Source organism: Python bivittatus, unplaced genomic scaffold (assembly GCF_059951505.1).
Source record: "Python bivittatus isolate LINGU-HERP-01145 unplaced genomic scaffold, Pbiv_v1 ctg000480_np1212, whole genome shotgun sequence".
NCBI classification, from domain to species: Eukaryota; Metazoa; Chordata; class Lepidosauria; order Squamata; family Pythonidae; genus Python; species Python bivittatus.
Window position 1 is genome coordinate 33,311,266 of NW_028277075.1, and position 12,420 is coordinate 33,323,685.

The following is a 12,420-nucleotide window of genomic DNA, read 5'->3' on the forward strand; positions in this document are numbered from 1 at the left end:
TGGGATTGCACTGCATCTGGTCATCCAGATGTCCTCCATCCCTAATCAGCCTCTGCAGATACATTCCAGCCCAAAGTAGAATGAATTCCAGTAGAAGAATATAGAAACTTTATGGAAATATTTCTACTTCAAAAACCCTACAAAATAACACAATCCTAAAGGTAGATGTAAATGAGGGCAACAAGTAAGTGTGTGCAGTGTGCATTGAGGAAATATGTATGTTTGTGCTATCAGGAAATGGTAAATGGATTCTCAACAGCTTGGGTACTCTAAAATTTTCTAGGAGATACTACCATCATGTTCTTTCTTGACTTGTTTGCATCAGTATCTTCATTCCTTTAACATATGTTTCTATTTCTCAGACACGAAATAAAAATACTGTTTTTCTTAACTTATAATAGGATATATTCCTAGATTCTGTTGCCACTTGTTTGTTGTTCTTAGTATAACTGTTTACTTTAAATAATGTCATAAACTGCTTCAGTGACCAATTTTTGAGCTAATATAAAGTTTAAAAGTTTTTTTTTTTTTTTTTTAAAGGTGCCTTTTTCTTTCTTCCAGGTGGTACAGATTATGGAGCAACTGGAGAGGATGCCCTGATTAGGATCCAAAGGCTGATGGCTGAAGGTGGCATGACAGCTGTGGTCCAACGAGAGCAAAGCACTACCATGGCATCCATGGGTGGTTTTGGCAACAACATAATTGTGAGTCACCGGATCCACCGCAGTTCTCAGACTGGTACCGAATCCACTGGGATAGAAGGGGGCTCAACTCAGCCATCGACTTCGCAAGAGCTGATAACTGAGTTAGAGGGACGGACCCTTTCTGAGTCCATGCAGGTGACAGAACGTGGCCTCAGCCCACAGACATCATCTAATGAGGTTGAGGAAGAAGCTGATGAGCAAAGCCTATCAGAGCAGGCTCACTCCTCAATGGACACTGAGGGACCAGTTGAGTATAGTGATCTAACTAATAATAATCATCTTCCTGACAATACCAATTTCTATAGTAATGAGAGCACCAGTGGAGAGTCTCGGAACAGGTAGAGATGGATTGTATATTGGTGCTACACTTGTACTGCTAAGCAGAGACTTGTACCTCACAGCTGACCAGGAACTGAAGGAGTAGGGGAATTTTGGCTCTGACCAGATGCTGATAATTCAGTGGGCATTGATATGCAGGGGTGGGATAAAAGAGGGAGACCATAACTTGTACGGGAGAATTCTTGAAGAGGTTTTATTCTGTGTCTTAGCTTCCCACATCCGTTTTGCTGCACATTTTCTACAATAGTTGTAATAAACCTTGATATTCAGCTGAGCCTTATGTAAATTTCTCAGCTCACTGGCTACAGGAATACATTAAGCTTTGTCCTAACCCTGCAGTGCTTTTAATGCTACTCTTTTTTAATTTAATTTTATTTTTTTAAAAAGTGCTTTCCCCTCTCTTGACCTACCAGCTAATCGGATCAAGGGGACTCGAGTCTCTTCCCTTAGAGACCTTCAATCTTACTGAATTGTGTATATATCTTTAAATGCTACTGTGGAGGAAATTTGCACCTAGGTTCTGCAACCAGAGTGGCTCCATTTTCCAATCCAGAGTTTTATCCCATGCCACACTGCTAGTAAGCACTAGAAAACTCTTCAGAAGTTCAGAATTTGGATGGCTTGAAAGAATGTAGGCTGGATAAGGCACAGCACTGTTTTCCAGGACTGTGTTCCACTCTTCTTTCCAGCCCAGAACTGGAGGTAGGAGAGCTATGCTTGGGCGTCTCAATTTCTTCATGCTCAGGAACCTCTCAGGAGTGTGGGCCTTTTGTTTTCAGAATATCTACTTTGTATGCAAGCAGAGCCTTTATAAGGGCTGCTGTGGGTGGGGCAACCTATAGTTGTAAAGCATGTGGGTAGGGTGGGACCCATTCCCCCAAAAAGATGGCACTTATACAGAAATTGCCCAAGGCTTAGCAACTCTTGCTGTGCCAATAGTAGCATATTGTAATTCAATCTGGTGAAATTTGGCAGGATCATGGTGCCATGGCCAGGTTGCACTTCCCTGTTAGGGGTAGGATGTGGGGTGGGAGAGAGGGGTTAGCTCCATGTCAGGGCGTGAGTTATGTGTCTGTGATGTAAGGTGTTGCATGTGAAACCTTGACCTTGTACATGTAGTTTCTAGTGGAGAAATCAAGGCTCTGATATTTTTTTTTGTTTCTAGTCAACAATGTGATTTTCCTTTTCATTTGTAACTCTCCATCCCAGTGAGCTTGTAGCAGGAAGGTGGGGGAGAGTGTGTGCTAATGAGGGAAACACCAAAGATCAACGTCATTAAAATATGACAGACCCTTCTTTGGTCTCCTGTCTTCTCTTCTTGGTCAAGTACAATACCTGTTTTGGAAAAAAAAAAGTCTGTGATACACCTCTTTTTCTGCTTGCTTGATTGGTTTACTCAACAGAGGTCCCCTCACCTGAAATCTTTGTCAATCCCAGGAAGATCAGAAAATCATGGAAAGGTTTTTATCTGTTTAGCTGCATAATTTTTCACTGATCTGGTATTATAGTAATAGTAATAGTAGTAATAATTATTACTACTACTGCTACTATTATTATAGCCCTTGGCTGCTGGGAGGAAAGGAAAAGAAAAAACAACTGGTTAAACTGATGGTGCGATGAATTTTTTTTCCTGATGCATCTGAGAAATTGTTATGCAGCACCTGCAAGAGGCTTTCCTCCCAATATGCATGTCTGTGTGCTGTCATTACCATGAGTATGCAACAATAAATAAAGCCCATTGTTAAGCAACTCTTATGCTCACAGTCAGAAAAGTCTGTTAGAGAACATTAAGCAAACGTTGCCTTAAATCACAGCATGGAAATGAACTTTAAATCAAATCAGCTGGCTGCCAGGCCTCATCAGAGTGTTAATGAAGCACTAAAGTCTGCCCTGTGCCAGTTTGTACTTTGGAGCCACAGGAGCCTGATTATGGAATTCCTTTCTTTAGTTTTAGAACATGTTTACATCAGAAGAGACTAAACCCAGAATCCACAAATGGCTCACTAGGGTGGAGGAGTACCTGTCTCTATGAGAGAAAATGGGGAGAAGGGTACAGAGAGATTTTGCAATGTGATGCTAAACAAACAGCTTTTCTCCAAGCATTCCTTCCAGAAGTCTTGCAGGAAGTCCCTGCCTGATGAGTTGTGAATTATCTTTTGTTGCCTGAGATGGCCAAGCACCTTAGGTTAATGTCATGTATCTTTCCCGTATTTTTCTGGTGTACTTACTTGTTCTATTTATACATACACTTATATTCCTTCCAATCAAAATGACTCAAGGTGGTTTTCAAGAAAGAAAAGAAACAGAACAATCTTAACACACTCTTTTGTCCAGCCCTTCAAACTTCAAAGCCACAATATTAAAACAATATCTGCCCCAAAAGGCAGTGATCAAATGCTTCTTAGAATAAAACTCTTCAGGGCCTTCCAGAAAGAGAAGGCCCATTGAACTTCAGCTGTTCCACAGTGTCAATAACACCACCAAAATAAATTGGCTACAATTCCTTACCAGCTTAATCTTTTGTATGGTAGGGATCCTAAGCACCGCCTCTTGGGAAGAATTCACTGAATGGGTTGAATCTAGTTGGGAGAGAGAGTCCTGAAGGTAAGTGGAATCTGAGCCATGTAGGACTTCATAGAGAAGCAACCAGCACTTAGAATTAGATCCAGAACTAACTGGTAATCATAAGAGTGACTTCAGGACAAGTGTAACACCATTGAAATGACCTGTTCTTAACAGCAGCCGGGCCTCTGCATTCTGTACTAACTGCAGTCTCCAAATCATCTTCCAAAGGAGATCCATTAGAAGGCGTGTATAGCACTTTCTGTCATAAGGGCTTCCCAGTCCAAATAGAGCATTGAATGGTGCACCAGACAAAGTGGGATCAGGCCTTCCTGGCCATGGCTTCTATCTGCTGTGAGGAACTGTGAGTCCAGGAAAACTCGCAAATCATGGACTTCTGCCTTCAACAACGCAAAAGAAGCGATGAGTGACTACAACAGCTGAATTTCTGTCTTAGTTTTGTGGTGCTCAGACAGAACCTATACTAGATATATCAGCTACACGCTTGGTGGGGATACAAAGCAAGGGGATTGTGGAACAAAATGGTATATAATTAATATTAAACTTTTATAATTTGGGGGACAACATGGAAAAGTTTGTAAATTAATATAAATGAAAGAAGTAGTCTGATGCTTTCAGGGTCTGGCAGTGCTTGAATTACATGGATGACAAAAACCTCCTTAGCTATTACTTTAAGCAGAGTGTAATGGAACCATAATTTGGCTAGAACTGGAATCAGGGTAGGAATTTCTTAAGCCTTTCTATCTATACTCAATCACCCCTGTAATTCAAGCATTCATGTTTGGGTTAAGCGTTTTTGTCTTGTAGGTACACGTATATAACCGTATCCCATATTGAATGCACTTGTCTCTAGGAACCATTGAAAACTAGTCCAAGTAGGATAGCCCACATCCTCATCTCCATAGTTTCTCCTTGGATTCAGTTGCATTCATACCACAAAAGGATGGGAAATGTTGCATATAAAGTTAGGAGCATTTTGGATTACCTGAAGTTTGAAATGCACAGCTTTTGAGAGATTCTTGATTTCTTGTCATAACATTTGAAACTGCCCTGGTAAACCGGATCATGCACAAACTTATGAATGTTCCCAGCTTCCCCAGTTGGGAATGAAATGAGATAACTTTTAAATGCAGAAAACAAGCTGACACCTGAGGGCTCTTGTATACTCAGCCATCTGTTAGTCATCTTTTTAAAAGCCATAGATCAAGGGAAGGTAAGGGGACTGCAAAGGATAGTGCCAATGAACTATCAAAAAACTTGGTAAAGCATTTCATAAAGACAGATTTTAAGGAAACCTGGTCACAAGTAGGTTAGAGGAAAGGATCTTTTGTACATTTTAAATTTGGTTTTGATAGAAATAAGAGTCAGTTCTCACTGAGAGAGGTTAACCAATCCGAACTTTGTGTTGTTTAAATTAGGGGCCAGAAAAATTCTAACAAAACTTGATGACTTGAAGTCATCTAGAATATTCAAAATGAAAAGAGAACTGGAAAATGGAAGCTAGAGCAAGAATATGGCTGACAACTGGAAAAGGCTGAAAAGTATGTTGTAGGTTTAAAAAGTGCAGTAGGGCTCTCATAGTCCCTAAATGCAAGTTTGGTTCAAGGGGATTGGTAGATAGTCAAAGAACAACCTTCTGGACCCATATTCTCAATACTGCATGCTTCTGGGGGGAGGGGAGAAGGGGGGAAATGAAGACTGAAAAAAAGCAGCTCTGCTTATTTATTAATTGCAGCTTTCCCATCATTCTTGAAGATCGCCAGAGGTTGGGGTTTTTTTTATTTATTAACTAGTAAATGCTAATCTAGAATAAGATGAACAAGAGAAAGCCTGGACCCTGCATTGGGATGCCGATGATGGACAGAGTGTTGCTGAGCTGAAGAAAGTAGATGTGCAACTGCTAAGCAAAAGAATGAAAAAGTATGCGTACAGCATTTTTTGATTTGAAGAACAACAAGGGGTAGTCCTTCTCTACAGCAGCAGTGGCAGGTTCTAGGAAGCACCACTATGAAGTCAGCTTAATCATGATGATGTTGTAACCTGAAGGTCTGATTCACTTTCTGTATTGAATTTTTCCTCATCCTGCCAATGGAATCACTTCCATTGTGAGCCAATTTGGCGCAGTGATTAAGATGCTGGACTAGAAATTGGGAGATGGAGTTCTAGTTCTCCTTTAGGCATGAAAGCCAGCTGGGTGACTTTGGGTCAGCCGCCCTCAGCCCAACCCACCTCATGGGGGTTTTGTGGGGAAAACAGGACTTGGGAGCATTATGTACTCTTCCTGAGTTGTACAAAATGGTGGAATATAAATCTAATCTGAGGATGTAAGGTCGGAAGAATGAACACTCCTAGGTATCTCAGCTTTTTCTTGTGAAAGATTTAGAGGAGGAGGCTATTCTGACTCAGTTCAGGTACCTCTATATCCGAGAACTATTAGACAATGCTGTACTTCTGGCTTCTCTTAGCTTTAAGACTGCAAACCCTTTCTTTTTTCATTCCCTACTAAAGCTTTTGCCATTTGCTTTGTCTGGTTTTTGAGCTATTGCAATGTCTCTGCAGGGGAAAACAGAAATGGATCTTCACCTCTCTTCCCAAAGAAAAGCATGCAGAGGAATGAATCTAGCTCTAATGGGTGGAGAGGGGAAAGGTCTAGGGGGAAAAAGACTGGAGTGCCTCTAGCAATTAGCCATTTGTCTTTTGTGTACGAATGGGATGGGGAGTCCCTTCCTTCGGGGGTGGGGTGGGATCATAAAACTGCTTTTGCAATCCATGGCAGGAAGAGTTGCCACCCTGGAGAAGGGCAAAGGCCAGACCTACCTGGTTGCCCTGGGGTGAGGCTGATGGAAGCAGCAGCCAGCCTAGGAGCAGCTGCTCTCCCCACTTAGTCACAATCTGTCAGCAAAGCTGTTCTCCAACAGGAAAAGGCATATTAATTAAAGCATGCCATGTGGTGAGCTGTCCTAGCTTTAATTGGGATCTCAGCGCACAGCATGTAAATGTCATTTTCATCCTGAATCTGAGCAAAGGGAGTGCTGTGCTTACAGTGGAGAGAGGGAGAGTACAGGTACTAAGGGGACTTGGCCTTTGATTTCCAGCCAATGTTCAATGAGATGCACACTCCAATTACTGCCTCATGGCCCTTCCCTGTTTTTCTCCACCCTCATCCCCCCACCCATCCCAAACTGGCAGAGGGCTCTCTCCATCTCCACCACCCTGCTGTCACTGCCAGGCATCCTTGTCATGGTAATTGGGAGGGAGACTCATTAAAACATGTTCACTGCGTTCCAACAAATATACGCAAATGTTTCCCCACAGCATCCCTAGTTGAAGCACATCTCATCTGTTCTTCGCTACTTTCCCTTCACTAATGTTTGTTTTTCCTTTCAAGTGATTGTTGCTAGCATATAGCACATTCTGGAAGGAACAGCATCCAATCTGGATTGCCTGGCACACCAGTGGTCTGTGATTTTCATACACTGGTGTCCCACCTAGGATGGCAAAACACGGAAAACCAGGCAGAAAAGGCAGAAGCCTTAAGCTTCAATCAGAAGGACCATCCGAGGAAATATTTCTTGCAATTATTACTGCCCTTCCACCTTTTCAATACTTTTTTGTGGTAACAAGATCAGATTCTACCACACTTTCTGTAGTTTGAGGCCCTCTAAATGTTTTGGGGTTGTAAATCCAAGATTTCTCAATCACCCTGGGAGTGCATGCTGGCTAAGAATTAAGGGGAATGATGGTCCCAACACACCTGGGTATTATCAGCCTGGGAAAAGCTGCTCTACTATCATAGTGATTAATTTCCTAAACTGTGGGTCCATTTTTCATACCAAAAAAAAGGAGTTCCAGATTGTTCTTACAGTATTATCATAACAATGGAGGATAAATTGAAGGAAGATCTTGCTAGCTTCAATTAATGGAAGTATATTCTCATCCTTCTCTCTGTTCCACCCCAAGTATCTTTTAAACAAGCACAGAATAGAGGAACAGAAAGATGAAAAGGAAAACCAAGGCTATTTACCCTAACTCTTACTGTACATACAGTACATCGCATCTTAGGATACTGCTTTAATTACTTGTAGGGCATTGAGCAAAACCACTGGCCTGATACTGACTCTGGGCCACTAATTGAACAATTTTTTTCTGAAAGTTTGACTAATGGATATTGTGTTAAGGTAGATCAGAAGAGGGGAATCCACAGTCTTCACAGTCTTCAGATAGTGATACAATTATAACACTCCCTCAACACTCCCATGTTGACAGGATGTTCCGGGAGTTGGTTGACAGCATCTGAAGGGTCACTGGTTCCCCACTTCTATAGCTGTTTGGTTTGCCCTTATCACACTAGGTTACTGTGAATGAATTCACTAATTTATTTAGCCCTCATCTCTTCATTCTAAAAGATGACCCATCTTTTATTAGGACAATCTAGTAGTTTGGAGTACCAGTAGGCAAATCATAAAATTTTACTTTTTCAAGTTGTCTTTTGCTGTCAATACTTTTGTGTAGAGACAAGATGATTGAAATGGTACCTACTAGAACTGACGTTCCTTTCTATGGGATGGAGCAAAGCCTGAAAGCTGTCAAAGAAGCAGTGGAGGCTGCAAATGAAGGGGTTGTTTTGTGCCAGATTCTGGCAATTTTCCATCCGTATGAAATGTTTTTAAATGATATCCAGAGGTAGATATTTACTACCCACCTTACCTCACATCTCTGAGTGTTTCCCAATTCCACTGTAACAGATCAGAGATTCAAAAACTGTAGCTCTTTCACTTGCCACAGTCAAAAGCAGGTTTTCTAATCATTTGAGAATAGTAAATTCCCCATAACAACCCAGTATCTCTTTGTCTGTAAAATGTTATACAACAAAGCATGTATGGCTAGATATCTTATTACAGCACTGTGCAATAGATGAAGGTAGATTTAGTACTCTGGAAATAGGAATTTGTTTAGCATTCAACATAAACAAAATGTCATTTATTAAATTGACTATAAAATGAACTTTTTATTAAGTTTTCAAAAAAGGCAAGCCATGTTCTTTAACAGTGAAAGGCTTCTTAAACACACAAAAGGCATTTTCCATAGATGGTTTCTGAGAGCTCTGTGGCAGTCTCTACAAGGCTTATCCAGGGAATAAGAAAATTTATCCCATCACAGCAGATTCTTTCCCCAAATGTTCCAAAGTGAATCTGAATCATTTTAATAACAAAAATGTGCCAGTGTTGGGCAGAAGGGATCTCTACTGGCAGGAAATAAACCAATGATTGTCATAGGAAAAGGCAAGAAGCAAAGGGGCATGAAAAGACAACTAGGGATGGTTATGCTAATAACACTCCATTCTTCATGCTAATACGTCTTGAATAGCTAGTTCCTGCCTAGCAACAAAATCTATTAGCATTTGCAACAAGAACATCTGCAGTAAAAATGTACAGTACAAAACCACTTCCTGGAACAGCTTAGTCAGGAAAAAGAGTGGGACAAGCCCCCTTCTGGGTGGCAAAATAGGGAAAACCATATCTAATGTAACGTGTCCAATCAGGAGCATTGTTAGTTACTTAGGTGTTCTTTTTTAAAATAAATTTCAATAAATCAAACAAATCTCAAGTTGATGGTACATCCAAGTCTGTCACAGCTGGTCTAGCAAAGTTCCATAGTGAACCAGAAAGAAAAAAAAAGAGAGAGGGAAAGAGAGAGGGAAAGAGAGAGGGAAAGGGGGAGGGGAGGAGAGGAGAGGAGAAAGGAAAGGAACGGAAAGGAAAGGAAAGGAAAGGAAAGGAAAGGAAAGGAAAGGAAAGGAAAGGAAAGGAAAGGAAAGGAAAGGAAAGGAAAGATCTTATGTGTTATAGAGGCAGCAGTACACCACAACCTATGTTTGTTCTCATGACATTCTAGGCCAGATTCAAGGTACACATTTGCAGTAAAGAAGGCAACTGGACTGGCCCTTGAATCTTAGTGACGGTGAGGAGGGAACAGTCTTTTCCATTGCATTAGAGGGCAGCAGGCTAATTTAGGGATGCAGTGCAGGGTGCTTGAAATCTAGGCCCCTTCATGCCATCAAGCATCTGTGGCATGAGATGATCGCCATTTGCTGCCTAATAGGCTGACTTTGGCTGTTCTGCTGAGACAGTAGCTGCTGCAGCAAATTCCATCCTGCTGGTTGGGATTACATGTACCCTCCCTTCAGAACGATGCACTGTTGTTCAACAAGTGAGAACAGGTAAATCAGCATAAATGATAGATATGAAGTTACATGCCCTAGAAGAGGGAGTGGCACTCAAAGGGAAGGATGGGCAAGGCCTGGATACCCTGGCATAGGACGGATGAACAAAATGTTTTATTCCAGGCTTAGCATGCCATGTCTGTACCACGCTGACTGCTAAAACTACCATTCAGTCTTGGAGGAAGTGGCCTTTGATGTATGCTTGCTTCTTAGCACAACAGCTCTTCGGATTGCATCACGAAAGCATTGATTCTTATTTTAAAAAGGTACACATGGTAAATTGGGGGCAGGTATTAAAATATTTTCACCTTCAAGGATTCTGTACTTGCTCCTTTATATAAAAAAGGGAACAGTATTTTCCTGTTGTTTAACTCTGGCTACTGATACAATTATATCTTTTATAATAGGTCACTCAGTAATGCTGTAAGGCTCTGGTAGGAGCACAGATTGGCTCAGATTACAGATCATGATCTATCTCCTAGAAAAACAAAACTTTACTTTGCAGATTTTTTTTTTTATCTCTGAGACAGATTTTTTTGAAATCTACTTATTGATTTAAACAATGTATACAGTTGCCCATCTTAGTACCGTGACTCTGGGCAGCTAACAAGAAATTAAAACCACAAGACTCAAATTAATTTAAAAAGAAATTAAATCACAATTGTAGAATCATAGAGTTGGAAGGGAGCTAAGAGGTCATCAAGTCCAGGCCCCTGCACACTGCAGGATTCACTACACCATCCCTGCTAGATGACTATGCAGCCTCTGTTTGAAAACCTCCAGCGAAGGGACAGAAACCACTACATACAGTGACCTATTCCACTGACTGACAGCTCTTACTGTCAAGAAAGTCTTCCTAATGTCTAATCTGTATTTGCAGCCTTTAAGTTTCATCCCATTAGTTCTAGTCTTGCCCTCTGGAGCATTTATTATATCATGTGCCAGAGGTCCAGATAGATCATTCCATCTTACAATCAATAAGAAACAACAAACTACAGGGCTCACTTAACCCTGTAGCTCAGACATCTGGAGGAACCACCAGGACTTTAGCATCTTACAAAAGGCCAACAGGTGTGGGACCATCCAGATCTCCAAGGGGGATGCTACTCTGCTCCACAAGACAGGCACCATGACACAGAAGGCATCTAAGGAGAAGTATCAGCATATTCTCTGGCTGCTAACCTGACATTTCAGCAGCTTTTTCCTCCCTCAGAGTGGTTTAATAGGCTGTAAAATGCTTTGCTATATGGTTTCTGGGGGCAACCTCAGTCCTTCCACCAACTCCAGCAAGATTTCTCATCTATTTTTTCCTCTGTTGCTCATCAAGAATTATTACACAGTTCCAGGGAAAGCCTGTACTGAATCCATTTGAAGCAGTCTGGAGCCCAAAGAAGGTTAATGCGACTATTTATTTAAGATATTTTTAAATAGCACACAACCAAGAGGGAAGGAAAGAAAGAAAGAAATGACCACATTTGCAAAATTTGAGAAATTGTTATCTGCATAAACCAATTTCAGTCTCAGTTTGTAGGCAGAACTGAAGAGTAGTTTTCATGCCTAAACATCTATCAAGTATTGGTAAAGCTCAAAGGAACTGGAAAGGGATGTCCCAGTTTCAGTGCACTGTGTCAGAAAAGACCTTAACAGGTCTTAAGTGGTAGCTAGCTTTGTATGAATGAAGGCAGCCCTTCAAATAATTTGCTCCCAACCCACTTGGAAATTTAAAGCCTGGGAGCCTTTGAATTGGGCCTGGAAACTTAGCACTTAGCCTGGTTGCCCTATGGCCAAAATGTGCCAGCAACCATTTTTGGAGGGCAAGAATGGAAAATGTCACTTTCTACTCATCTGCTCCAATTGCAAATGTGATGTCTGGGTGTGTTTTCCTGCTGCACTTTTAAAGTGCTTATTCCCCTAAGTTGCCTTGAGTGTCCCTGTCTGGTTTGGACAGTGAGCTTTACAGGCTAATCCCAGAGCTCTCTTTGCAGAGGTAGCAATGTTTCCTCCACTGAGTAAATGGTTACCAGGCTCTGTAATATTTTCTACAGCTACCTTTGTCAGAAATGCTATAATAACACAACAGTGATAACACTTGCCTTGTAATAGAAAGCTGCTAATTTGAAACCTGGTAGAATTTTTTTTTTAATTATTACCATTTTTTTTTCCTGAGCCAACTGTTTTTTTAATCTGAGCTTTTCTTTTTAATAAGTCCATCAGTGCATTATTTCATTGTTTTTCAAGTCACTGGAAGTAGCTTGAGCGTGCAGTGTGGTTATGCCCTTGGAGGCAGCTATTGCAGCTGAAGCATAACCTGAATTATAATTTTCAGATCTCCTGGCCCCTTCTAGCATGTGGGTCATTTCATTTTGTACCAGCTTAGCTTCCAGACCATTTTCAAATTAAGCCCTGCATAAAATAACTTGCAGCAGTCCAGTTTGAACGTAACTAGGGCATGTGTAACTCAGCCCAAGCCTAAATGAATTATGACTAAGGGTGCAATTTCTGTGCATTTAATTTAATATAAACCCCACTAGAGTTAGTATGACTTAAAGACCATAGTAGTCCATTATTATT

At 41.1% G+C, this 12,420-nt stretch overlaps 1 protein-coding gene across 3 annotated transcripts in view; it reads left to right on the forward strand.

The window, feature by feature from the left end:
• AMBRA1 (autophagy and beclin 1 regulator 1) overlaps nt 1-2,339 on the forward strand; it is a 166,197-nt gene extending 163,858 nt beyond the window's left edge. For all 3 annotated transcript variants that reach the window (XM_007421760.3, XM_088145713.1, XM_088145714.1), the window contains one exon: nt 562-2,339. In XM_007421760.3, coding sequence (XP_007421822.1) covers nt 562-1,046 — 485 coding nt within the window. In that variant the 3' untranslated portion in view covers nt 1,047-2,339. The remainder of the gene's footprint in view (nt 1-561) is intronic.
• The last annotated feature ends 10,081 nt before the right edge of the window (nt 2,340-12,420 follow it).